At 47.8% G+C, this 26,574-nt stretch overlaps 2 protein-coding genes across 4 annotated transcripts; one reads left to right on the top strand and one right to left on the bottom strand.

The window, feature by feature from the left end:
• Positions 1 to 2,015: 2,015 nt before the first annotated feature.
• On the bottom strand, positions 2,016 to 4,574 carry ATP5MC1 (ATP synthase membrane subunit c locus 1). 3 transcript variants are annotated; one of them, XM_064473594.1, is made up of 5 exons: positions 4,471 to 4,574; positions 3,957 to 4,005; positions 3,268 to 3,345; positions 2,819 to 2,994; positions 2,016 to 2,240 (listed from the first exon to the last, which is right to left on the bottom strand). In XM_064473594.1, the coding sequence occupies exons 1-5, from the start codon at positions 4,557 to 4,559 to the stop codon at positions 2,126 to 2,128; spliced, it is 507 nt and encodes a 168-aa protein (XP_064329664.1). In that variant the 5' UTR covers positions 4,560 to 4,574; the 3' UTR covers positions 2,016 to 2,125. The 3 variants fall into 3 exon arrangements, with proteins under 3 accessions (XP_064329664.1, XP_064329665.1, XP_064329666.1); XM_064473595.1 differs by having other exon boundaries at positions 4,409 to 4,491; XM_064473596.1 differs by lacking the exon at positions 4,471 to 4,574 and adding an exon at positions 4,170 to 4,308.
• A 1,360-nt stretch (positions 4,575 to 5,934) lies between these two features.
• On the top strand, positions 5,935 to 25,015 carry CALCOCO2 (calcium binding and coiled-coil domain 2). The gene is made up of 14 exons (XM_064473593.1): positions 5,935 to 6,038; positions 8,930 to 9,118; positions 9,467 to 9,569; positions 9,932 to 10,065; positions 10,780 to 10,905; positions 11,391 to 11,518; positions 11,630 to 11,720; positions 13,763 to 13,885; positions 20,424 to 20,551; positions 20,663 to 20,753; positions 21,527 to 21,649; positions 22,366 to 22,507; positions 22,911 to 22,948; positions 23,470 to 25,015. Exons 2-14 carry the CDS (start codon positions 8,939 to 8,941, stop codon positions 23,644 to 23,646), a joined length of 1,584 nt encoding a protein of 527 aa, XP_064329663.1. The 5' UTR covers positions 5,935 to 6,038; positions 8,930 to 8,938; the 3' UTR covers positions 23,647 to 25,015.
• Positions 25,016 to 26,574: the final 1,559 nt, after the last annotated feature.

Below are 26,574 nucleotides of genomic sequence, written 5' to 3'. Positions count from 1 at the left end.
CAGCGCGCCCCCTGCTGCGGCGAGGGTCTCCCGGGCTGGAGGCAGCCGAAATAACCAGTTTGGGGCTTTTTGGGTGGAAAACAAGAGAAGAGAGAACAAGTCTGATTGGGAGCGGCTGAGGGAGCTGGGGGGGTTTAGCCTGGAGAAGAGGAGGCTGAGGGGAGACCTTCTCGCTCTCTGCAGCTGCCTGAGAGGGGCTGGAGTGAGGGGGGGGCTGGTCTCTGCTCCCAAGTCACCAGTGACGGGACGAGGGAAACAGCCCCACTCTGGGCCAGGGGAGGTTTAGGTTGGAGATGAGGGAAAATGCCTTCCCTGCCAGAGCGGTCAGGCCCTGGCACAGGCTGCCCAGAGAGGTGGGGGAGTCACCGTCCCTGGGGGGGTTCAGAAAATGTGTAGCTGTGGCACTTGGGGACATGGTTTAGGAGGCCTGGGGGGGTTGGGTTGGGGGTTGGTGGATGATCCAAGAGGTCTTTTCCAACCTTAATGAGTCTATGAAAAAGCTCCGTTGGGAAGCAGCTGCTGCAGCACACTCGCTACCAGCACGCCTCCGCCTGCAGAGACTCGGCAGGGCAGCCCCCCAGCCTGGACCGAGGCAGCACCCAAAGCCCTTACGGGGTGCACACCCTCACCCCACCAGCCTCAGGGAATGGTCAGGAAGCAAAATAGCCTGCCCAGAGCGGTGTGAGGGGGGAAGCTGTTACTCCGGCTTGCAGGAAACCAGCAGCTCCGCTCCTGCCCCCCAGGGACCAGCTCACCCCTACTGCACCTGCCAGAGCTGCCCAGAACACTCGGTTATTACGGTAGCAGTGTGCAACCCTGAGCGAGTGGTTTTAGTTCCAAGGTTACTTTTGTTTTACCACGGATACAATTTGATGAGTTATTTATGCACAGTTTCAGATGTGTAAGGGAGAATAAATGTGACAAGCTTAGACACAAGCAGCAGTGTTTTCCTGAGGCAGCAAGTGCTGAGTGCCTGACACGCCGGCAGCTACAACCTGCAGTCAACACCCAGAGAAGATCCCCAAAGCGCAGCATTACTGTTGCAGGGTTACGTTTGTCCCCAGGAGCCAGCCTGGCTGCAGGAGCAGCACTTTTTCCTCTCTAGTTCAGCCAGTGAGTCTCCTTTGGCTCTGAAACCAAAAAGAACTCACATTTCTCCACAAAGTCTCAAGAACAGTTTTCTAAGAGTCAAATCCTTCCCAGCACCCCTTCCCCTCACAGGGTGTACGAAGTCTGTACCAATGAAGAGACAGAGCGGTTCCTGCACCACATTCGTAGCCCCAGGGAGGTCACACCACACTTCAGAGGCTTTAAGCCCGAGAGTAGCTGCATTAATTAATTACCTAAAGCAGATAACCAGGCAGGCTCCCCTAGAGCTCACCTCCCTTAAAGGCAGAGCTGTCTTACAAGGTCCAAGATGCAGATTAGACTTTAGAATCGCTCCTCTCTAGTACACGCCAATCTCTAAAAACATCTCAAGCATGTAACTGTTGTGGGAGAGGGAAGAAATAGAACTCAGCTGTGGGCCTTTGTTTAAACCCATGTTTTGAGGAGACACATGAATAGTGCGACCTTGAAACCAGCTCTTCTTTGTGAAAGAAGAGAATTCAGACGATATGGCCCTGTGTACCCTTGTGTACTTACTGATAATTTAGTTATGCAAACACCATTAACGCACTTTCAGATGAAAACAAGACTCGTAGCATTTTCAACAAGAGCGTTTGGAAAAAAATCAACACTTTGCCAGCTCATCTAGAAGAATTTGCTTTACTAGGGCAATGTTTGTTGGAATTTTTGCATAGATTTGAGCTGTTCAAGGACAACCTCTCTTACCTAGCTGACTTCACGTTACTTTTCCGCCTCTCCCACCACCATTTCATATTCCCCTTCTGCTTTACCAGCAGCTACCCCCATACCTGGGATATTACCCTTTTCAATCAATATATCAACTCATCCAAAGATTTCCCCACCACTGGGCCAGAACAAAAAAATAAAGAAAAAAATAAAGCCACCAGTTTATTTAGAGAAATCTTTTCTTTAATTGTCAGTCTGGTACGCTTTGATGGAAGCAGACTCAAACCGCAGAGGACAGAGTGATGGAAGCCGCAGCCAGGACCTGAAGTTGTCACATCGCAAAGAGGATAAGGAATGCCACCATCAAACAGAAGAGACCCATGGCCTCGGACAAGGCGAAGCCCAGGATGGCATAGGAGAAAAGCTGCTGCTTGAGAGATGGATTCCTGTACAGGGGGGAGGGAAACAACAAACCGAGGGGTGTGTGGGTGTGATAAATGGATCCACAGTGAGAAAAAACACCCAAACCAGAGTCTGTATCACAGAAAACCAGGATTATGTCACATAGGCAGCGGATTTTGGAGCACAAACCAGTTTTACGGCAGGCAGCCACAGGCTGCAAGAAGCAAGCCATGATTTTTCCCTGTTTTCAGTGACGCAGACCTGTTGAACCCTGACAGCTAGTTTCACCTGCCCTGGTGGTGCCAAGCAACAGTTCCTGCTTACAACCAGCGTTTCATTTCTTCTGGAGGCAGGCAGAGCTCCACAGAGCGGCTGCATCATTCGGAATTAAGTTTAGGGTGGATTCAAACAATCCAGGTGCTTTCTCATTTATTTTACTAGAATAATGGATTATATCAACCGTTTTATATTCCAAGGAGGGCTGCTTCAGTTAAACACAGTATGTGCTTATATACACTACACATGTAGAGCTGGACATGTATTCCCATGAAAGCTCTACTATCTGTTCAATTTAGTGCTGGGAGAGGGGAATACATTCAAGCCAGCCTGGCACATTCCTTACCTGGCATAGCCAATGATCAAGCTGCCAAACACCGTCCCAATGCCCGCTCCTGAACCAGCCACCCCGACCGTGGCAGCACCGGCACCAATGAACTTAGCAGCAGTGTCGATATCCCTGGAAACAGCACTGGTTTGGAACTCGCGGCTTGTCAGCTGTGGATGGGAAACGCCAGCTGGCTGCAGGATACAAGAGAAGAAACGTGCTAATGACGCTTTTAATCGTAAAGAGAAAAGTTGAATAAAATACAATCACCGTTCATCCTCTACTCGAGGCAGAGCAAGATCAGCCAAGCTTGCTAAGCCATCACCAACCTGGGCTAGAAGCTCTGCCTCCATACTAGCTGTCCTCTGGATACACAAACTTATTTCTCCATCTCAGGAGAAGCCATCACATGTCACAGGCAGCGAGCACAGAAATACAGGACCCAGTTTACCACACAGAAGTCTCACCTGTACAGTTTGAACCTCAGGCCTGCTGAAAACAGACACTGAAACTGGTCTGGCCAGAGCCCTGGAACAGCACCGGAACTGAAGTGAAACACAGACAATTAACTCCTGTAGTTAGAGACACCCATGCTAATATCTGCTAATAACTATATTATAACTCAGAAAAGAGCAGTTGTTTTATGGAAAACAGTCTTAGAATGCTTTAAAACATCTCAAGAATGAACAAGACTAAAAAGCAAAAGGCATATACAAACATAGGATACTTCTATTTTAACCAACTGGATTAAACCCATGAGCAACAGTGCCACAGACCACACACTGCAACACAGCGAGAGTCCGATCTGCTACGTCAGCTCAGGCATTATTACAGCCCCAGAATTTCCTTCCTAATTCATACCTTGAAAGAAAGGGGTAACCAAGTACCTCTGTGACAATCGGTTAACTTGTCTTTAGAGAAGCCCTTGGGCCTGCAGTTCAATGAACACCTAAGATGGTAAGTATCACCCTCCAGGCACCAGAGGTCACCTTGTTTCCCTTCCTTGTTAAACCCACGGTAAAACAAACCCACACGATCCCACCCTAGCCGAGGGCGTCCAGGACAGCGTTTTGAACCAAGCACCACAGAGAAATCCTCCACAATCATATACCCCCGTTAGTATAATACAAATTTGCTGGAAAAAAAGGTGACTTACCAGAGCTGGAGAGCTGAGGAGAGCCAAAGGAGCCTGCATTTTGCTTAACCTAAGGCAAATAAAGGAAAAAAAGGAAATGGGAATCCCAACGCTACTGCCACCAGCCAACCCCCCCGCCCCTCGGGACTGACACGCGTCCATCCCGAGCTGTGCCCGAGGCTCTTCCCCACCGCCCCCCGTTAACCCCCGTTTGAGGCCTTCCCGGGAGCAGACCCGGAGCTGCACGTTTCTCCCTCGCCGGACCCGGCCGCAGCCCCCCACCACGGGCCCACAGAGCCCGTCCGAGCCCCGTTCGGGCGGACGGAGACGACGGAGGGACCGACGCTTCTCGCGTCCTCCACGGCCGCCGCCTCCCAACGAAGGGCACGGCGCGACCGGCCGCCCCGGGCCCAGCTCAGCCCCGCGGCGGGGCCGGGGCGGAGCGGCGCGGCTGGGCCAAGAGCGGGGCCCACCTGCCCGGGGTCCGCTCGGGGCTGCGGCTGGTAGAGGATGGCGGCACCCCCGCCCCGCTCACCTTGCCGTGTCCCCCCCACGTCCTCCGCGCTCATTGGCTACCACCGCCCACGACGCGCGGCATCCTGGGAAAACATCCGCGCCTCCCATTGGATACGACCGACCGGGTACCTCCCACCAGCATCCGGGACAAGCGTAACGGGGGCGGGGGGTGGTGTCGCCAAGCTGGTCTCCATTGGTTGGTTAATTCCGCTGCGTGGTTGCTGACTGGCTGGCGGACTGGAGGACTTTAAGCGGACCAGGAGGCGCGCTGGGCTGTTCCTTGTACCATAGAGACGGTGTGGTGATGGGGGGCGGGCGGGAGAGGGAGCGGTCACCCGCACTTCTCTTCCCCCCGCTTCCCAGTCTCTCCTAAAAAACCGCTTTGAACGTTTAAACGTTTTTCTTTGGTTTATTAAAGCGCCCGGTTCAGCCGTGGTCGAACCCCGTCGCTGGAGCCGAGGTTTAGCGTCGCCGCTGCCCCGCGGAGGGGCCCCGTGCGCCGTTACCGGCAGCCCCTCCGCGCTGCGGCCCGCCGTTGGGGTGAGCCGGGGGGCGGCGGGCCCCCCTGAGGCCGCCGGTGTCCCGCTCGGCGGGGTGCCCCGGGGGTGGAGCTGCCTCCCAGCGCCGTAACTCCTTACCGGGACTCCGAAGTTCACGCTGTGCCGAACTCTGAGCTCTCCTTCGCCGCCCCCGCCCCCCCCCCGCCGAGCAGGGCAGCCCAGGACAACCTGAGATCCCGAAGAAAATAGAATTATTTTCTAAGTAATAACAGTGAACCGTGCGAGGCTGGGGAAACAGGATTTGGCGGCCGGGGAAGGGAGCTGAGAGATAGGGGAGCATTTGTTTTCCGGCTATATCCTTGAGGAGAACTGAGAGACTGACAGAAGGGAACATCCTGCCTCAGGAGATGCTGAGAACTGGGTGATAAAGTGTATAATCAAGGAGAATATATATAGTTAGTTATATATATATATGTAGTTGGGATGTTGATAAGAACTAAAACTAAGTGTCCTTTAGGTGAATTATCCTCTTTATAATCCTAAAATCACGCCCATAGGCCAGAAACCCCCTACTCAAATAAGCCCCTGACTCCGAGCATGGGTGGTAAATTGAAAGGGAGCTGTACCTTTAGGGTGAAATGAGAAAGAAACTGCCCCATTATTAGCTGGGGGGTGTGAATATTAGCTGTGACTGACACACTGAACTGTATAAATACCTGCAGTTTCTCGGAGCGGGGGGGCTGGCTGTGTGGAGATACCGCCCGGCCCTCGTGGAAATGAAAATTTTTCATGCAAAATGCAACGAATAAAACACCCCCGCTCTGTGCGTGCTTTGGCGTTTCGCTCACCGGGCGAACGAGCCCGCTTTTCGGGATAACAAACCGGCATCGGTGTCCCCGGTCTGACCCCTCAACCGGAGGGCTGGACCGGGGCTGGGGGCTGCCCCCACCGAACTACAAGTCCCAGCAGCGCGGCCGGGGCCGCCCATGGGGAGGTGTCCCGGGGCGGGGGACGGACGGACGGGACGGGACTCCGCCTTTTCCCGGTCCTCCGCCGGCTCCCCGCAGGTTTCCAGCCGTGCCTTTCGGTGAGTGCGGTGGGGGGCGGCGGGGTCCCGCACACCCATCCCGGAGCCTGTGCCCTCCATCCCGGGGGTCCTACGGGGGTGGGAGGCGGAGGCTGCCCCGCTGCGAAGCGGCGGCGACACTTTCGTTTCCCGGTGGTGGAGCCGGGGGTGTCCGGTCCCGCCCAGGGTGGGGTGGGGGGGGGTGCGAACAGCCCGGCCCGCTCCCCGCCATCCACCGGCACCTACCGGGAGCTTAACGGGGGCCCCCGGGGCACGCGCTGCCGGCGGCGGGGGGCGGGGGGTGGAGGGGAGCTGCCCGGTGCATCCGGACCGCGGTGTCCCGCTGTCCGACCGCGGCTGGAAGTTGCTTTCACTTGGGACGGTAGAACCGGTGTTTTTCTCCATCTTCGGGGCGCTGCAGGTTAATGAAAGGAGAAAACAGCAACAACGAAAGAAAAGGGGAAAATCCCAGAAAGTCCCCAGAGAGAGGCTGGGCCGTGAACACCGGAGGAAGCGTTATTTAATGTTATTTATTCCGCTCTGCTCTGTGGGAGCCGTAACGGCCTCGTCCCCGGGCCGGGGCTGCCCGTTACTCACGAACACCCGGAGGTGCGGCCGTCCCCGTCCCCCCGGGAGGCAGCGGGGCCTCCCTCCGCCGCTCCCTTCGCCGGGGACTTACCAGCAGGTCGCATAACTAAAATGTGAACGGTAATAAAATGTCCTCCCCACACACACACACACACACACTTCCTGTCAGCTTTTACTGGAAGTGAACCGCGGACTCTGCCGTCAGCGCACTCTGCACTTCCTCTGGGTTTGTTTCCTTTTAAGATCACAATTACTTTCACCAAAACCAACATCTTTTCTTTGCAACGGAAAGCGTCAGTTTGCTGCGTCCAGGCACTGGCTTTGCAAGTTACTTTTAACCTCTGTGGCAGCAAGGGCTCGTGTCCTGCCCTGAAGCGATGCAATAACATGATTCAGGTGCTGTCCTTAGATTTATTTTCCTTATTTCTTCTGTCTGGTGGCTGTCAAGAGGGCCCTGGTATTCAAGAACTGCAAGTCATTCATCAGGGCAGGAAAGATCAACATCAGCCAGATAAATTCTGAGGCTTAGGTGGCTCGTATACCATTTTCTATGCTTTACTGCGATAACTAAACCTGAAACTGCAGCCCTGGATGTCCTGGAGGGCTGCGCCTCATCCTTGTCTAGGGTCTGCCCTGCCTCCCGCTCCCAGCAGGAGGAATTCTCCATCCTCCCGAGGCAGGCTATGTCGGTGCAGTTATTGTTGCTCCTTCCAGCTGTGGGTACCTCTTCCTTTCCGATCACAGCCCTGCAATCCTCATCTAAACTTGTGCCTCATTTTCAGGCTGTTCTTTGGCACAGAATACAGACGGTGTCCTGGGTGATGCCGAATTAAAAAAGCAGGGTTCCAGGGAGTTCATTTCCATGTGAAACTGCTGGATTGGTGATGACCTGAAATGCTCCAGTGGGACGGTTGTTCACGATGAACTTTCCCTCCATTCCGAGGTCAATCCTTGCTTGCTGCCACCGCTAAGATCAGCTGAGAAGGTTCTGCTTTGGATTCCTGGAATTGAATTGTCCAGGATTGGCAGCAGGGTTTTGTCAGCAGCGATCTGCCCCTTGACAGATTGCCAGGGCTAAAGCCCGGCTGCCTGCAAGACCTAGTGACAAAGAGGGTGATTTAGTGTTCTGTTTCCAGTCCCGCCTAGGCTCCTGGCAGTTTGGATACTCTTTTGATCGATACACCCACTACAGATTTATGTGGTGTGATTTGTAGCGGCACAACGTGCCGCAAAGTTTTCTGTGTAGATAAGTCATGCAAAAGCTTTAATGCTGTGTGTTGACCCTGCTGTCATGCAACGTATTAATTTCGATACTGAGAATCATCTTGCAGTTCCAGCGTAACAGTCACGAGTAGCAAGGCTATAACAGCCTCATGACACGGGCTTGTGAGACAGAACTCTGACAGCCTGCCTAACCAGGATCTGCTCCGTTGGTGCTCTTCATGGGAGCTGACCTTAGCAAGGTACCTCTCTTCCCTCAGAGCCGGGAAGCTGAAGGTGGAGGATACTGTGTTTGGAGGTCAAGTTGTTGCGTTGGATTTGAATGCGGAAGCCAGGAAGGCTGTTGATTTGCTTATCACCTGCATGAGTGTGTCTGGTGTGTCTCACCGCGGTCAGCCAGTGAAGGTGGAGTGTGTTAGGGCTGGGACTGCACAAGGCTTGGAGCTCCTAGCGTTGTAAGCTGCTATTTTTGTCTAGTACTACTGTCGGAGCGTTTCACTGATGCAGCAAAACCTCTATTCTTCTCAAGCAATGTTCAAGTCTCCAGATTTCAGAAGAGCTGATGAACCCCCATGTTAACTACATATGGTGGGGTTGTCCCTGGGGTGTCAAATCACATGAAAAACACGATGCGAGGCTGCATGTGGGGACAGCCAGCGTTCCAGGAGGGTCTTCAGGCATGGGATCCCACCAGCAGGCGTACGCGCTCCTGCTGCCGCAAGACACCGCTGCCTCTCCCATGTGGCAGATCTGTAGGATAGTCGGCGGGTCTGGTTCTTGGGGTCCCATGCAGGAGAGAGGCTGCTGTGCCACACTGGCAGCCTCAGAGCACCAGGCACAAAGCAGCAGGCAGATGAGTGTCTTACATGCGACTGCTCAAGAGGATCTGCAAGCTGCTGTGGATGTCAGGAGCAGCCTGGCTGCAGCGGCAGGGACTGCAGTGAGCTCGTGTGCCTTGCTGAGAAACCTCGGGGGGTGTGTAGGGGGTTTTGAACCTCACAGCTGTGTCATTCTCAAGCTGTGCCTCTTCATACCCTTCATGGACACAACTACGTCGGCAGCATCTGCAGATGAGATAATCCCCTTATTCTTTTCTCTTGTAGACTTCCACGATGGATGAGACCCCAGACGAGCCTCCCACTTCCGCTGTCATCTTAGACAACTGCCACTTCTCCCAGGTCATCTTTAACAATGTGGAGAAGTTTTATGTTCCCGGAGGAGATGTAAACTGTCATTATACCCTTACCCAGAACATCGTTCCTCGTGGGAAGGACTGGGTGGGCATCTTCCGGGTAAGTGAATACCCTGAAACCAGATGTGTCGAGTATGAGAAGGCGGCAGCCGGCACAAACAAATAGCTTGGGCTTTGATAGAACAGGCTTGGGGAATTTTTTTCAGTCATAACCTTGTGTAATGGAACATCGTTATTGTGCCTAGGGACAAAGTGCCAGACCTGTTGTGACCAGAACAGCTTCAAGGCTAATCAAACACTCTGATTATCCATTCGTGCATATAGACCACAACTCTTAGAAGTCAGGATATCAATGCAAAAGTCCTCCCAGTAACTGAGGAAATATTGTCCCTTCACCATAGGATAACCATGAACTCTGTGATGCCATGTAACAATTGTGCTGTTGCAGGTGGGATGGAAAACAACCCGGGATTATTACACATTCATGTGGGCTCCTCTGCCCAGCGGCACTCCCAGCAATACAGCCGTGCAGCAACAGATCCAGTTCAAAGGTGAGTCGAGAGCTTGGGGCACTCAGGGACTGTGTGTGCACGTGCCCACACGGGCACGCAGGCTCCCGCTTTCCTGCCACCAATAAACACCGAATTAGGAATTGCGGAATATCTGTAGGACCACGTTTTGGGAGAGTTATTTCAAAACCTGTAATAAATCACAAAATTTCCAATCTGCTAAATTCCACCATCCTGACTGAGTGATATTGTTTGTGTTCTTACCACTGGCGCCAAGATGGTGCAGGTTCAATATTGGCCTAGGATGTCTCAGTTTTCTGAGGTTCTCACTTTCTGTGCTATGTAGTTAAGAGACTTGAATAATTAGAAGCTGCGTATGACGGGGTTGTTGTGTCTGTCTGAAGCTTACTACCTACCGAAAGATGATGAATACTACCAGTTCTGCTACATCGACCAGGATGGCATGATCCGGGGAGCCAGTGTGCCTTTCCAGTTCAGAGCAGACACTGAGGATGATATCCTGGTGGTTACCACAGAGGTAGGTGTCCTCTCTTCCCCTGCTTTTTCCTGCCTCTGCCTTTAGTGGCATGTGCTCATTGCTGACGTGGAGGGACCTGGTAAATCGGATGCCAAGCTAGAACTTGGTGGACTTGGTTTCTATTCTTGGCTTTGCTGCTGGTCTGTCACACAAATTTGGGCAGCCTTTGTTTCTCTACCTGCCATTTATCAGACCAGTTTACTTAGATTGTGAGCTCTTTGTACGGGGGGTGGGGCGCAACTTAAATTTTCAGGGCCTTTTGAATATTTTTAAATGAAACTCTCGTTTTCATGGAAACAGTCTCGCGTTAGATGGGAGTAAGAGCGTGCACATGGACAATAATTGAGGTGCCAAGTGCTCTTACTTTGCAGTGTCTTTCAGTAATGACTACGCTGCACACATGGTCCTAATCTAACAAAATGCAAGAAGCCCCAAACCTCTGCCTCTGCTGACTTCTGTGGGCACAGAAGGCATTGAGCATCTCTAGGGACCAGGGGCAGTATGTGCTCAGTATTCAAGAATTGGGCTGATGGTGGGCTTTGGACAGACGGGACAGGGAAGCAGCAGCCTGGGCTGTGCTAGTAGTGAAGGCACGGGGAGGGACAAAGTGTGCCCCTCTGCAGAGCTCCTCTTTCTTGGCTCTTTGCACTGTGCTATTTGGAGAGTAGCTTTTCAGTGCTGCTGTTACGACAGAACAACTTTGTTGCCTGCCAGGGAGAAGTGGAGGAGATTGAACTACGAAACAAAAATTTGTGTAAAGAAAACGAGGAGCTGAAAGCAAGCTGTGCGAGTCTCCAGAAACAAAACACCGATCTGCAGGAAGAGCTCAGCAAGACACAGGTAAACAAAAAAAGTTCATCTACTAAGTCAGAAGCTTTAAGTCTGCAAGGTGAAGAGGGACTGAGTCAGGTCTTGTTCCACTGTATGCTTCCAGGAGAAAATTAAAGAGGTTTCTCCCCATATTATCTGTTTAATTCTTTACAAATCATACAATGCTTCTACTGTAAGAAGAACAATAACAATGAACAAGAGGCATCAGCAGCCCCAGAAGTCAGGAAGGTATGGGAAGGGAAGGGGAGTGCTCACAAATGTTTGTAGGCTGTCCCAAAACGGTATTATCGTTACCTTTTCCTCCTTCAGTTTTGCTCAGGGCTTAATATCAGTTAAACGGGGCCTGAAGGAAGAGTCAGGATGCAAAGGAGAGATTTCCCTCCTTCAGGTGGGCTGCCTGCAAATGCTGCTTTGAGGGATTTTGCAGTTCCAGTGGAGAGCAGGACTGTGCTTGGGTCCCACTTACCTCCTGTCGACCTGACTCTGATTTTCAGGAGCTGCAGAACAGCTTAGAGACTCTGAGGAGCAACACAGAGAAGCTGGAGCTGGAGCTGAATTCCCTCAAAAAGGAGAACAAACGTCTCAAGGAGCTGGATGACTGCAGAGGGGCAGAACTGCAACGGTAAGTGTATTTAGAGTATATCTCAACACAGGATTTCATGCAAGCACCTTGCCTTTATGGATTAGATTTCCGTCCGTGAAAGTGTGGTGTGTTTTGGTCTGTTCTGAGTAGACTCAAAGAGCAAATTAAGAATGTGACCGTTGACAAGGAGAGCCTGGAAACCAGACTGAAAACAGCCCTGGATCACTTGGATCAGCTGCAGGTAACTAACATACAGCTGCCCTCTTTTGCTGTGCTTTGCCTCTGACAGAGAACTGAGCCACCTTGAGCAAATACGTGGGGTGTGACTTTCTTTTTGGATTACGTGGGTTCTTTGGGAAAATGCCCACCTTGGATATGCTTTGACCTCCAGGAAACGTCAAGAAGCCGGTGTTCTGGAAGGAAGGGTAGAGGGGGGTGTGCTAACAGAAACTGCAAACGCTTAATTCCCTGAAAGCATGCCTTTTGCGTGCTCATTAAGTTGACCAAAGTCAGACTTGCTTACGTCCCGCTAGCTAAGGGTCCCGGCAGAAAACACTTCTGTTGTGAAAAACATTCTAAAATTATGTTCAGTACTTGGGTGAAAACAGGACTTCTGTCTGGGAGGTCTGTGAGGGGAGAGGATGGACTGAAAATAGCTTGGTTGTTAGGTCTGGGACAGGGAGACCCAGGGCGATGGGCTAACCATCCGGCTACAGCGCCTCTGCTCTTCTCTGTTCTCTGACTTCCCAGACTAGGAGCATCATGTTGAAACTTCATAGAATCACAGAATGGTTTTGGTTGGAAGGGACCTCTAAAGGCCATCTAGTCCAACCCCCTGCAGTGAGCAGGGACATCTTCAACGAGACCAGGTTGCTCAGAGCCTGGTCAATCTGACCTTGGATGTCTCTAGGGACCGGGCATCGACCGCCTCTCTGGGCAACCCATTCCAGTGTTTCACCACTGTCATAGTAAAAATTTTTTTCCTTATATCCAGTCTAAATCTAACCTCCTTTAGTTTAAAACTATCACCCCTTGTCCTGTCACAACAGGCCTTGCTAAAGAGGTTGCCCCTATCCTTCCTTAAGTACTGGAAGGCCACAATAAGGTCTACCTGCAGCCTCTTCTTCTCTGTGCTGAACAACCCCAACCCTCCCAGCCTGGCCTCACAGCTGAGGGGCTCCAGCCCTCAGGTCATTTTTGTGGCCCCCTCTGGACCCACTCCAACAGGTCCATGTCCTTGTGCTGAGGAGCCCGGAGCTGGAGGCAGCGCTGCAGGGGGGTCTCACAGAGCGGAGCAGAGGGGCAGGACCCCCTCCCTCGCCCTGCTGCCCGCGCTGCTGGGGATGCAGCCCAGGGGATGGATGGCTTCCGGGCTGTGAGTGCACATTGTTGGCTCATGTCCACCTCTTCATTCACCAGTACCAACGAGTCCTTCTCCACAGGGCTGCTCTCAGTCTCTTCATCCCCCAGCCTGTGTTGATACCGGGTCCTGACCCAGGTGCAGGACCTTGTACTTGTTGAACCTCATGAGGTTCTCCCAGGCCCTCCTCTCCAGCTTGCCCAGGTCTCTCTGGATGACATCCCGTCCTTCTGGTGTGTCAACTGCACCACTCAGCTTGGTGTCCTCTGCAAACTTGCTGAGGGTGTGCTCGATCCCACTGTCTGTGTCATTGATAAAGATATTAAATAGTACTGGTCCCAGTACGGATCCCTGAGGGACACCACTCATCACCAGTCTCCATCTGGGCATTGAGCCATTGACCACGACTGTCTGGATGCCACCATCCAACCAATTCCTCATCCACCAAACCGTCCACCCATCAAATCTGTATATCGCCAGTTTAGTAGAAGGATGCTGTGGGGGACCATGTCAAAGGCCTTACAGAAGTCCAGACAGATGACATCTGCAGCTCTTCCCTTGTCCATTGATGCAGTCACTCCATCATAGAAGGCCACTAGGTTGGTCAGGTAGGACTTGCCCTTGGTGAAGCTGTGCTGGCTGTCTTGGATCACCCCCCTGTCCTCCATGTGCCTTAGAAACTTAGAAAGCTCCTCAGAGAACATAGTAATGAATACTCTGTTCTGATGAAGACATCAGCTCCTGCATATCCCCATGTAACTATTCTCAGTTTCTACAAAGGTTTTAATAGAAGAATGTTTGCGGAAGAAAAAAATTAAGCAGCCAGAGGATCTGGAGCTTTGCCTTCTGCAGCAAAAGGCGCCGGCGCTCCTCACTCAGAGCTGTTTGAGTTTCACTTTCTGTGCACCCTTCTTTCTTCCTAGGTTCAAGTGTTGATTCATCAGAAGGAAGTGGAAAGCCTGTCTCGTACGGACTGTGAAAAGACAGAGCAGCTTGAAAATTTAAAGGAAGAGAACCGCCAGTTACGCATGAGTAGAACTCAACAGGTAAAGCCTTCCCTGGGTATCACGGTGCTTGGGGGAGCCGGGGCGGAGAGGATGAGGCAGCCTCGGCAGCGAGCAGGTACAAATATTGCTCAGTCTTACGAGAATCGAGGGGATTCCATGACAGAAAATGTCCGTGGTGGCGTGGGTGCCCACATAGGCGGTTCTGTGAACACACCACCTGACAGATTCTTACAGCATATGCTTATTCTTGTCGTATGTTCTAGTTTTGGAAGAAACGCCTGTATAACTAGGCATTGTCGTTCCGATTCTCTGTAGTAGGGAAATTCTGCTGTCGCTGTCTTGATCTCTTATGAGTCAGCTCAAGGGATAAAGTAAAGGATATGAAAGAAAAGCGCAGCATGCTGTGGCATTTCTCTCTGCTGAAGAAACCATCACTGGCAGTGCCTGAGGCCGTCACATCACCTCTAGCCCTTTGCACTGCGTGACCTTCTAAAGGTGCTTCTCTCTCTGTGTGTGCTACTCAGGAAGCTTTTGGAGGCTCTGCTCGGACTTCAGCATTGAAAATGAGATGCCTAAAATAGGTGATGTGATCACCTCCACTGTGATGCCAAATGTTCCAGATTCTGAGAGTGTGATACTTTGAGAATGGCTGCAGAATCCCATAGTACTCTAGCTTATCTGATTTACTGGTTTAATTTAAGAGTCAGCTGCAAGATTAATTCCTAAGGATGTGCTGGCTCTCCGCGGTCAATGCAGGTCTCACAGCACCAGGAAACCTGGTGAAACAACACATTCCTTTAAATTCCTCACAACCATGATTGTGTCTTAACAATAATTGGTCAATAGCTGCGCGGTTTTCTAAGGTGGCTTCTTGGATTTGGGTCATTTCAGTAACAATGGCTGCCAAGGCCTGTGAAGTAAAATGCATATCTTTTACCAGTGCACAAATAATTAGTTTTAGAATGTAGTAATTCATAGTTACCCCGGCTCCAGGGGTGAGAATGGCAGCTGCTGTGATTTCACTTGGGCTATATAAAATGCTTTGTGAATCCCAGTTATTAGGTAGCTGATGAATAATTCTTCTTTTTCGCAATTCATGTTGCAAATCTTTTTTATTTACAAGCAAGGGAGCCAATCTTCCGATAGAACAAGGGCCTCCAGTTATATTCCCTGGAACATAAGTATAAGCCAATCTTCCACTAAGTAAGAACCATCCCAAAGGTAATCGAGTATGGGCCCAGGCGTAACTTGTGGTCCCTCTTCTTTTACAAGTCAGCGGGGGTCGTAATCATGCCAGATTGTCACATTTTGCAGTGTAATTTACAAAAGTAACACAGTTCTTAGCAGGGAGCATCCCTTGTACCCTAACTTTTAGCATTCCTCTTTCTTTACTTCTAATAGTTCTTGCCAGGCTGTAGAGGCTGCTGTAGGTTACATTTATTTCAAATGCTTTGAGCATGGTATAATTCTTTAATAGTTCTAGTGGAGTGGGAACTCCTATCACGCATGAACTATACATCTCTCCTACCGAATTCCCAGATCCAATACAGATGGAGGATCTGTTGGTTACCTCTCGGGCCAGTAATTCCCACAGATTTTGATTCCTGTCCCATCATGGTAGCATAATCTGTGAAGCACTTGTTCTGATAATCTGGATGGGAAAACCTACAACAATGAACCATTTCATTATTAGTTTCACAAATAATTATCCAATATCATATAAACCTGTTTCCCTGGATACAATCTTAAATAATTCAATACTGGATACAATTTAGCTTTAATTTCAAGGGTCCCTTTGGAGTGGAAGTCTGCGGAGGTGCTCCATTGGGCTAACTTCTTGCATTCGCGGTGCCCTTCTGATTCTAAGTAATGCCAAGGACAAAACCTTGGTCCGTTTCATCTGGGTTTCTTGATGTAATTTTCTAATTTGTTGTTTAATTGTTTGATTCATCCTTGCCACATTCCCACTAGATTGTGGTCTCCACGGAGTGTGTAAATCCCATTTAATCTGCAAAATATTTTGAAACTTCTCGGATAATTTCTGCTACAAAGTGGGGTCCTCTGTCTGATGAAAATCCCTCAGGGACTCCAAATCTATGTATTATTTATTTTAAAAGCACTTTTACTACCTCTCTGACTTTGTTGGTGCAACACAGGAAAGCCTCTGGCCAGCCTGAAAAGGTACTGACAGTTACCAAAAAGGACTTACGTCCTTTACACTTTGGTAATTCTGAACAATCAATTTGCCGATAACTCCCAGGTGCAGAGCCTCTTCTCCCCTCTCCTGGTAAGGGTCTCTTTTGAAGTTTTGGATTATTTCTTAAACACATCTCACATCCTTTTGCAATACCTTTGGCAATTTTTAGCCTATTAATGCCTACTGCATATGTTTTTTGTCGTTTCAACTAATGCTCATCTCCCATATGAGTGGCATCATGTGTGGTTTTTTCATAATTTCTCTCATTATTTGAGGAGTAACTACACATTGTCCATCTGGAGTTTTCCACCATCCATCAGAGGTCTTAATACAACTTAGAAACTCAGCCAATTTATTTTCCTTCTCTGTAGATTCATAGAATCATAGAATCGTTAAGGTTGGAAAAGACCCTTAAGATCATTCAGGAACATTAATATCAAAAGTTCTTTCAGGGGAAAAGGCCACTCTCCTTGTAAATATGCATGTATTACCCCAAACGCGTATTTTGAGTCCGTGTAGATGTTAGCTCGCTTTCCTTCCAATATTTCCAAGGCTCGAGTCAATGCATTAATTCAGCTTTTTGTGCAGAAGCGTTCCCTGGCAGTGGTGCTGCCTCTATGTCCTTTTCCAAAGTGACAACAGCATACCCAGCTTTCCATTCCCTTTTGGTGACAAAGCTGCTCCCATCAGTGAACGATTCCCAACCAGGGTCACGTAAGGGGATGTCTCTCGGGTCGGCATGGCTGGATCGCACCTGCCCAGTAGCCTGTCAGCTCTGTCCGCCCCAGCAGTAAATCCACGCGCTGTAACAAGGTAACGTTAGTTCCTTTACCTTGTCATTCTTCCAGCTCTTTTGCAAGTATGCTACCGAAAATTGTGGGGCTGCTCTTGAATCCTTGGGGAGCATTGTCCAGCACAGCTGCATCTTAGAATCATAGAATCACAGAATCATTAAGGTTGGAAAAGACCTCTGGATCATCAAGTCCAACTGTCAACCCAACGGCCTCCTAAATCATGTCCCCAAGGGCCACGTCTACATGTTTTTGAACCCCCCCAGGGATGGTGACTCCCCCACCGCTCTGAGCAGCCTGTGCCAGGGCCTGACCACTCTTGCAGTAAAGAAATTCTTCCTAATATCCAATCTAAACCTCTCCTGATGCAGCTTGAGGCCATTTCCTCTCATTCTATCTCTAGTGACTTGGGAGCAGAGGCCAACCCCCCCCTCACTCCAGCCCCTCTCAGGCAGCTGCAGAGAGCGAGAAGGGCTCCCCTCAGCCCCCCCTTCTCCAGGCTAAACCCCCCCAGCCCCCTCAGCCGCCCCCCAGCACACTTGTGCTCCAGACCCTGCCCCAGCCCCGCTGCCCTTCTCTGGACACGCTCCAGCCCCTCAATGTCTCTAGGGCTTTCCCATTCAAAGGCAAACAGCTTCTTTGTTCTTCCAACGGAACGCAAAAAAAGGCATCCTTTAAGCCCAGTACTGTAAAATAAACATTTGAATCAACTATCGCTGTTAACAGAGTATAAGGATCAGCTACCACCGGGTGATCATCACTCACTGTTTGATTAACAGCATTTAGATCTTGTACTAAACAGTAGTCCTGTGAATGTGGCTGTTTAACAGGCAAAATCAGGGTATTATATTCCAACTGACATTGTCGTAACAGTCCATATTTTAGAAAGTTATTAATTATAGGCTCTGATCCAATACAGGCCTCCATTTTTATGGGTTATTGTTTTCCTCTTAGCGGTTTTGCTTCCTGCTTTAATTCTATTTTTACCAGTTCGGCTGATTTTGCTCTTCTAGGACTCTTGGTTGCCCAGACAAAGCGATTGCAGCGTCTTCTATCTCTGAAAAGGTGTTACTTGGTCCCTCCTTCTCCTTGTCTGCTGCTGTCTCAAGCAATTCCTATAATACATGTATTTGTGCTTCCCAGGCATTATTTTGCAGGATACGGACTTTGATTTTCATTTTTAAAGGTTATCTGTGCCCCTAATTCATTTAACAAGTCCCTTCCCGTTAGAGGTATCGGGCATTCTGGCACGTATTAAAATTCATGTTCAAACATCTTGTTGCCAATTTTACATTTAATCGGTTGGAAAAAGGGTCTAACCTCCTGCTTTCCTCTGGCACCAACCCCAGCCACAGAATATTTACTCCTGGGTCCCTTGCAACTATTCAGTACAGAGCCTGTGCCTCAGCAAAGGCAGCTGCTAATATTGCTGCATTCTGCCTCCTAGCTTTTAATTCTTCTTTTTCACTTTCTTTCTTTGCAACTTCCTCCCTATTACTGTAGACTTCATACGCAATTTCAGTTAACTGAGATAGGGTCATTCCATCTACTTTCTGCAATTCCCTCCTAATATCAGGTGCCGACTGTCCTACAAATAAGGTGGTAGAAGTCATTTCATTTGCCTCATCTTCCAGTTTTAAACATATTTTTCCTAAGCTACAAGCAGAACAACAACGCAAAGGCTTTTTCATGTCATTCATCATCATTAATACATTCAAATCAGATATCAACAACTTACATTTCTTCCTCGTTTCATGATCATTTCTTAAAGAACAAATCTACATATGGAATCTCATCCCGTTTATCTTGCCTTTTACAAAACAACATAAGTTGCAGGATTGTATTATAATTCAGAGACCCCATTTCTGGCCATTTTTCCTCATCTTCCAATTTATACTTTGGCCACCACTGAGTACAATATTCTTTTCATGTCCTTTTTGTTAGAGGATCCCCACCAAACTTATTCCGATGTTTCAAGATGCACCCTAATGGGAGCAAGGGGAAACCTCTGCAGATCGTCCTGCTCCCGTAATGTTATCCAGAGAACATTTTTACCAACCACGCTTTCATGCACTCCAGTCATCACTGTCCAATTGTGCACAAGACTTACAAAACACCTTTAGAACCTTTGCCTTTACCAATTCTTGCCCCACGCAATGTCTCTTTATCATGCGTTGCACCTTTGAGTCACCTGCCTGCTCCAGATGGGGAGATCACTCACGGAGCCCTCTGAACAACAAGTCGGTGCGTGCTTGGAGTCTGAAGAGCAACTTCTCCCCACCGGGCGCTGGCAAGATGATCTGGGCAAGGCTTCACGGCGGTCTCACCTGGGTCACCAAAAACTTGACCAAAAAGCAGATCCGTCACCCGGTGTGCCATGAGTCAGTAATCACACACTCAGGAGGGACACTGCTAATTTATTTTAGGGTTGTGCAAGCCTGGGTGCTCCGTGGTTTTCCACAAATCAAGCACACCAAAGCTGGCTACCTCATTATATTTATACAGTAAGTCCATACATATTCCACCTAGATAATACATATTAATTCTATTCTACATAGGCTGTGTAATGGCATTAAGTCATTATTCTTGGCTCCACTTCAGGTTCTTCCACACATGCCTTCCTCTCTCTGGGGGTCTTTGATGGTCTTTACAGATGAAGTACCCTAACCCTTATTATCCATATATATGTTCGCATGTTACACAAGAACAACTTAGAGCTATTTTTCTTGCCAACTCTCCTTAATCTTTCTTCTAAAAGGAATGTATGTCATTGATTAAATGGGTGAGCTGATGGCCAAGACATCCCATCCCTAAGCTTAGGTTAAGTATTAAAACATGAAACAATGCTCGATCAAAAAGGAAGGACTCTAGATTCGCATTAACTAAACATATACGATACCCCTTCTTTCCAAGGAAGGGGGTTGTTCTCTTACAATCATCTCCCCCCTTTTTGAGGCTTGAGGTGTCTTATCACCTCCAAGTCTCAAACCATTCCTTTCTATCTCCTCAGGGTGTACTGAATAAGACAACAAGTGGTTATGATTATAAGTATAATTAATAAGATAATTACAAACAGTTGCTTTAGCCGTCCTAAATTGGGAAGCCACGTGGTTAACCAAGACAGATCCAATCCATCCCTTTCATAATCTCCAGGGCTAATTTTCTCAATTGTTGTCTTTTACTTTCTAGTAGCTGTGAATTATCTGAGAGATTAAAACAACACATTCCTTTAAATTCCTTAACAACCACGATTGTCTCTTCTTCACAATAACTAATCAATAGCTGCCCCCCAAGAGACATCAGCAGCCCCAGAAGTCAGGAAGGTATGGGAAGGGAAGGGGAGTGCTCACAAATGTTTGTAGGCTGTCCCAAAACGGTATTATCGTTACCTTTTCCTCCTTCAGTTTTGCTCAGGGCTTAATATCAGTTAAACGGGGCCTGAAGGAAGAGTCAGGATGCAAAGGAGAGATTTCCCTCCTTCAGGTGGGCTGCCTGCAAATGCTGCTTTGAGGGATTTTGCAGTTCCAGTGGAGAGCAGGACTGTGCTTGGGTCCCACTTACCTCCTGTCGACCTGACTCTGATTTTCAGGAGCTGCAGAACAGCTTAGAGACTCTGAGGAGCAACACAGAGAAGCTGGAGCTGGAGCTGAATTCCCTCAAAAAGGAGAACAAACGTCTCAAGGAGCTGGATGACTGCAGAGGGGCAGAACTGCAACGGTAAGTGCATTTAGAGTATATCTCAACACAGGATTTCATGCAAGCACCTTGCCTTTATGGATTAGATTTCCGTCCATGAAAGTGTGGTGTGTTTTGGTCTGTTCTGAGTAGACTCAAAGAGCAAATTAAGAATGTGACCGTTGACAAGGAGAGCCTGGAAACCAGACTGAAAACAGCCCTGGATCACTTGGATCAGCTGCAGGTAACTAACATACAGCTGCCCTCTTTTGCTGTGCTTTGCCTCTGACAGAGAACTGAGCCACCTTGAGCAAATACGCGGGGTGTGACTTTCTTTTTGGATTACGTGGGTTCTTTGGGAAAATGCCCACCTTGGATATGCTTTGACCTCCAGGAAACGTCAAGAAGCCGGTGTTCTGGAAGGAAGGGTAGAGGGGGGTGTGCTAACAGAAACTGCAAACGCTTAATTCCCTGAAAGCATGCCTTTTGCGTGCTCATTAAGTTGACCAAAGTCAGACTTGCTTACGTCCCGCTAGCTAAGGGTCCCGGCAGAAAACACTTCTGTTGTGAAAAACATTCTAAAATTATGTTCAGTACTTGGGTGAAAACAGGACTTCTGTCTGGGAGGTCTGTGAGGGGAGAGGATGGACTGAAAATAGCTTGGTTGTTAGGTCTGGGACAGGGAGATCCAGGGCGATGGGCTAACCATCCGGCTACAGCGCCTCTGCTCTTCTCTGTTCTCTGACTTCCCAGACTAGGAGCATCATGTTGAAACTTAGAAAGCATCTCAGAGAACATAGTAATAAATACTCTGTTCTGATGAAGACATCAGCTCCTGTATATCCCCATGTAACTATTCTCAGTTTCTACAAAGGTTTTAATAGAAAAATGTTTGCGGAAGAAAAAAATTAAGCAGCCAGAGGATCTGGAGCTTTGCCTTCTGCAGCAAAAGGTGCCGGCGCTCCTCACTCAGAGCTGTTTGAGTTTCACTTTCTGTGCACCCTTCTTTCTTCCTAGGTTCAAGTGTTGATTTATCAGAAGGAAGTGGAAAGCCTGTCTCGTACGGACTGTGAAAAGACAGAGCAGCTTGAAAATTTAAAGGAAGAGAACCGCCAGTTACGCATGAGTAGAACTCAACAGGTAAAGCCTTCCCTGGGTATCACGGTGCTTGGGGGAGCCGGGGCGGAGAGGATGAGGCAGCCTCGGCAGCGAGCAGGTACAAATATTGCTCAGTCTTACGAGAATCGAGGGGATTCCATGACAGAAAATGTCCGTGGTGGCGTGGGTGCCCACATAGGCAGTTCTGTGAACACACCACCTGACAGATTCTTACAGCATATGCTTATTCTTATCATATACCCATATGTTCTAGTTTTGGAAGAAACGCCTGTATAACTAGGCATTGTCGTTCCGATTCTCTGTAGTAGGGAAATTCTGCTGTCGCTGTCTTGATCTCTTATGAGTCAGCCCAAGGGATTTTCAAAAACTCCTAATGTTAGCTTAATTCTGACACCACTGAAATGAATGGACTTACTTGTTTAAAGGGGCACAGCCTTTTTGTCCAGTCTAAGCAATGACTGCTCAGTTTTGTTCCTTACTCTGCATGACTTCAGGATAGTCTTCTGTCTTTTAAAGTGTATTACTCTGTTGTGATCATCTCATCTGCCTTTCTGAGCAGGCCACAGAATAAATCCTTGCCCTTCCTTATCTCACTTTCCCATTCGGTCAAGTGGGACTAACGCTGAGCTATTTTGGTTCCGATATAAGAGGATCTGTGTTAGTGCAAAGCGTGACTTTTCTCTGAAATGGTTTCCTGAGCTTCTGGAAATTCATTCTGCCCTTCTGTCCTTTCGCAGAAACTAAGGGAAGAGAACGACGAACTCCTGAGGCACCTCTCGCAGACTAGAGAAGTTTCTGCCTTCTCTGTTGCTTCAGAAGCTCAAGCTCCAATTCCAGCTCCTGAAGTAGAAGGCCTTCTGTTTGGAAATCCATATTGTGGTGAGATTACTTGGCATTCTGTCTGAAACCGCAAATACATGGCAGTTAGAGTCTCAGCAAATTATCCTCCCCCTCGAATCGAATGCTGTAGAAAAGACATTATTAGCAGCACCTCTGTGCAGTTTTGCATGTGTGCAGGCGACTTGGCAGCTGCAAAGTGCTGCCAGGTGTTAAGAGTTGACTTAGTGATCAGCTGTCTGTTCATTTTCTGCCAAGAGAGACAACTATTAGCTAGTTTATTCAGCTGTGAGACAGCTAGTTCTGTGGCTTATGTCCAGTTTCCATAGTCCTAAATATAGAGGTTTAGATCCAGAGCCACATCCTCATGTTTCAGGAATTACTAGTTATCAGCACATTACATTGTTAATCATTTTGTTGCGGCTAAAATGACTTCTTTTTCCAGTTGCAGGAGCAAACCTGGGGGCAGGAGCTGCAGACGTAGTAAGTAAAGCGGACACGACTGGACATGAATTGGTGGTTTATGGGCACAAGTTAGTGGTTTGAAATAAAAAGCTCCAAGTTCAGCTCTGTAGCCACTTGTCTGTTTTAGTCCTGGTAAGATAGCGGACAACAACATGGAGCCACATATGCTTAATGTGTAGAATTAATAACAGTTGTTGGTGTTAAGGAGGGGAAAGGAAACTCTGTTGACCTTAATCTTTAAGGACCAGCTCTTGGCTGCACCTAAGGTCAGAATGAGCAGCATGCAGCTGCCAAATACCTTATTTCAGATTGGAGATGTGGACATATACTACATAGGATGGCAAGTTAGAGTACCTCTCAGAAGCTCTTGACTTCTAAATGCTATTTAGAGAAGCCTGGAGTCTTCTGAACACTTGAGAGTATTAGAAGTCAGAAAGACTCATCCAAAAGTGATAATATCTGACTACTAAGCTTTTCTGTTTCTTCTCTTTGAATGTAATTTTTAAACTGACTTTATTTGCCTTTGCTTTGTACTTCAGGCTTCTATAAGGAAATGCCCCATGTGCGATGAAGTATTTCCCGAAGATATTGAAACAAGTCAGTATGAGGCCCATGTGCGTAGCCATCTTCTGGAGTGCCCACTCTGCAGTGAGGCCTTTGAAAAGTCCAAAAAGCAGGTGTTTGATGACCATATTCTTTGTCATGGCCTGGAATAGTTCTGAATTCATATCTGCTCTGTAGAATAGGTGGCAGAGGCCGCAGTTTAGAATAGACCAAAATCACTGTATAGGCTTGATTCACGCTAAGAAGATTGCCCAGACAAGACTGACCATGCCACTAGTAGCATCTTTTGGAGCTTTCTGTTCCATGCAGTACACAACCAACACAGAACTCGGTCAGACGTCCACATCCCGAAACTGAATCACCGTCATCAAACTTAAGTCCTCTGTCTTGGATCAAGTATAAATGCTTGTTAAAATCCTGTCATTTGTAATGACAAATCCTGTCATTAGTAATTTAGTTGAATGTGGTACCAGCTCTTTAGAAGAGGGTTAGCCACAGAACTGCTCATCCAGGTAGGGATCCAGGGGATGGGATGTTGTACAGCAGTTTTCTGCACTTGGCTGACACATCTCTATTATAATGGCTTTTTTCTTTAATATAGCACTGTGATTGCTAACCAAAGACCGGAAACATGTTGTAATCTTTTAGGATCGCACCTTCAGTCCTGCTCAGCTTCTGGAATGCAGAATTAATTATTAATAGTAAAAAAGTCTAAATAAAAATATATCTCTTCTGTCACCGTCAGTCATAAAGCAAGTGAGAGAGACCTGTATATAAAGAGACCGAATATCTGCTTGCAGATCTGAAGGCCTCCTTCCAGCAGAGCAGGCAGCATGGTTTATTCTAGGGTGAGGCACATGCACCGTTTCTCCAACCCTCTCGTGATGGGGAAAACCTGACATTTCTGAAACAGGGAAGGTTGGCGTGGCGTGGAGCCCACAGGGGAGCGGTAGCTGAGTTGTCTTGGCAGCACAGAGGATAAACAGTCTTTCAGACAGAAACTGGGCATCCTCATTTAAAGGAAATTATTAATTTAGATTATTTCCCTTTTATGTTTCTAAAACTTCTTGATTTAACAAGAAGAGCCTGATCTCAAACCAAAACATTGTGATTCAAAACTAAGTGCCTTGGGATATTACAATGCTTTGTGTGCAGATTATCCAGTTACTACTATTATTTCTGCTTCCGGATTTTCAGTTTACAATTAACAGCTCTTTTTTCCATGCAAACAGAAATGGGGAAAGGTTTATTATCCGGCTGTCTTAGACTGTGTTTCCTACTGAATATCTGAAGCAATAGCAAATCCTAAGACATTTACATAGAGTTTTAAGAATATTTAGAGTAACAAGGACTTCAAAATGTTTTACTGTTTTGATTCTACACAAACCTTTTATCAATCTAGGTTTAAACAGAATATTTCTGTCTTGAGATGTACTATACTGGTAAGCGTTATTTAAAAACCTGTAAAAGAAACTAATGGCAAACAAAAATAAAAGCTATACGGAGAAAATCTTTGAAAAATGTCTCTATGTCTGTTCATTCTTAAAGAAGTAACTGGGAGGAACTGACGGGGTCTTAAGGGAGCTATTTGCAGGCTCTCAATTACTTGCTGAAGCTTCTGTCTAACAAAGTACTTAAGCACATCTCTGAATAACTTTTAGCACGCACCGTGGTGTCCCTACGGGTAGTGAGACTGTTTCTGTTTAACAAAGAGCACATATTTAACTGGTTGATCCTCAGTGGCTCCTCACAGCACGGGAATATGTCAGGAAGGCCAAAGGGTAGCATGGGATAACGAAGCAGGAAAGTAAAATGAGCTGTGTGGGATCTATTTGTTTATATCTGTTGGCAGTAGTGCTGGTCTAAAAATCTAGAGCTGGCTGAATTCCTTCTGTGTCATAGGAACATCCAGCGTATCAACACCTTTTTTCCCTAGGCTAGGAGAAAAAGCTGAAAACCTCCTCACTCAGGATGATAAAATATTACTTAATAAGTTCTTGGTATTGTCCATGCTTTGACATTATTGATTACTGTAGTATATCTCTACATGCCTGGCAAAGCTTTATCCCAATTTTGACAATCAAACGTTGCATCAAAATGAGGCTCATTTTTAACTGAATACTTGTTTCCTCAGGAAAAGTCCATTGCTTTTCAAGAAAATGCTTTTCTCCTCCCGACCTTTTCCCATACATCCTCATTCTAAATAACATTTTTCTTCTTCTACTGCGTGGAGAGGGACAAAAGCAATTTTTAGTAAAACCCTGCTAGTTCCCCCAAATGCCGGTTATCAGACCTCTTTCCTTTCTCCACTGGTTCTAGTACTGGCTTTAGCAGCTCGTATCCTAAACCCAAACCCGGACACCTGGGGCTAGACTTATGTCACAACATACCTATGTCCTTGAGCTGCTGGTGCTGAGTGTCAGTGCCCCTAAATTGCCCCTCCATCCCTTTCACGCTGGTACCTATCATTTTCCACTTGCCTGCTCCTATCATTTCTCCAAACCTCGGTGGCCATGCCGAGGTGCCGGCCCTGGGACACAGGCAGCAAGCGGGTGACCGGCAGAGGGGGTCAGACTGCAATAAATCTCATGAGGATGCTGGCTTTTTGAAGTATTTTAAGGTATGTCATTGTTTTTTTCCTGTAATAATGACACAGATTCAGATTCCCAGCCACATACTTCGGCCTGACGCAGGTCATACCTTCCCTATCCTGGGCAGCCAGGGACCAACTTACCCTGAAGCACAAATTACATCATATATTTTCTGACCAAGTTTTCATTTTGCTTGTAATTTACAGCATTATTTATGTTACCGCTGCATTTAGCCTTTGGAATCGTAAGAGGTTTCAATCCTATCTCAATTTTATGGTTTAATACAGAAGTAGCTCAAATGGCTGATAATTAGATATAGTTATACTTTGGACGAGATCCAATATTACATTGATATGTATTGGATACGGACCTTGAAATAAATTTTCAAAAGGGACTGTAAGGGTTTGGCACGCTTTGTACCCGAACCCATGTAGCATCTGAATGGACATTTATTAGAAATGCATCTAAAAGGAAGAAGTCCTACTTTGT

This window comes from Phalacrocorax carbo, chromosome 25 (assembly GCF_963921805.1).
Source record: "Phalacrocorax carbo chromosome 25, bPhaCar2.1, whole genome shotgun sequence".
Lineage (NCBI taxonomy): Eukaryota > Metazoa > Chordata > Aves > Suliformes > Phalacrocoracidae > Phalacrocorax > Phalacrocorax carbo.
Note: the sequence above shows the minus strand (reverse complement) of the source record. Positions and strands in the feature narration are given on the sequence as shown.

Coding starts and splice junctions, on each gene's coding strand:
- CALCOCO2 (XM_064473593.1), top strand. CDS start 8,939: ATGGATGAGACCCCAGACGAGCCTCCCACTTCCGCTGTCATCTTAGAC. Junction 9,119..9,466: donor ACTGGGTGGGCATCTTCCGG/GTAAGTGAATAC, acceptor GTGCTGTTGCAG/GTGGGATGGAAAACAACCCG. Junction 11,519..11,629: donor AGAGGGGCAGAACTGCAACG/GTAAGTGTATTT, acceptor TGTTCTGAGTAG/ACTCAAAGAGCAAATTAAGA.
- ATP5MC1 (XM_064473594.1), bottom strand. CDS start 4,559: ATGGGAGGCGCGGATGTTTTCCCAGGATGCCGCGCGTCGTGGGCGGTG. Junction 4,006..4,470: donor CGTGGGGGGGACACGGCAAG/GTGAGCGGGGCG, acceptor TATTTGCCTTAG/GTTAAGCAAAATGCAGGCTC. Junction 2,241..2,818: donor TTGATCATTGGCTATGCCAG/GTAAGGAATGTG, acceptor CCCCCTGTACAG/GAATCCATCTCTCAAGCAGC.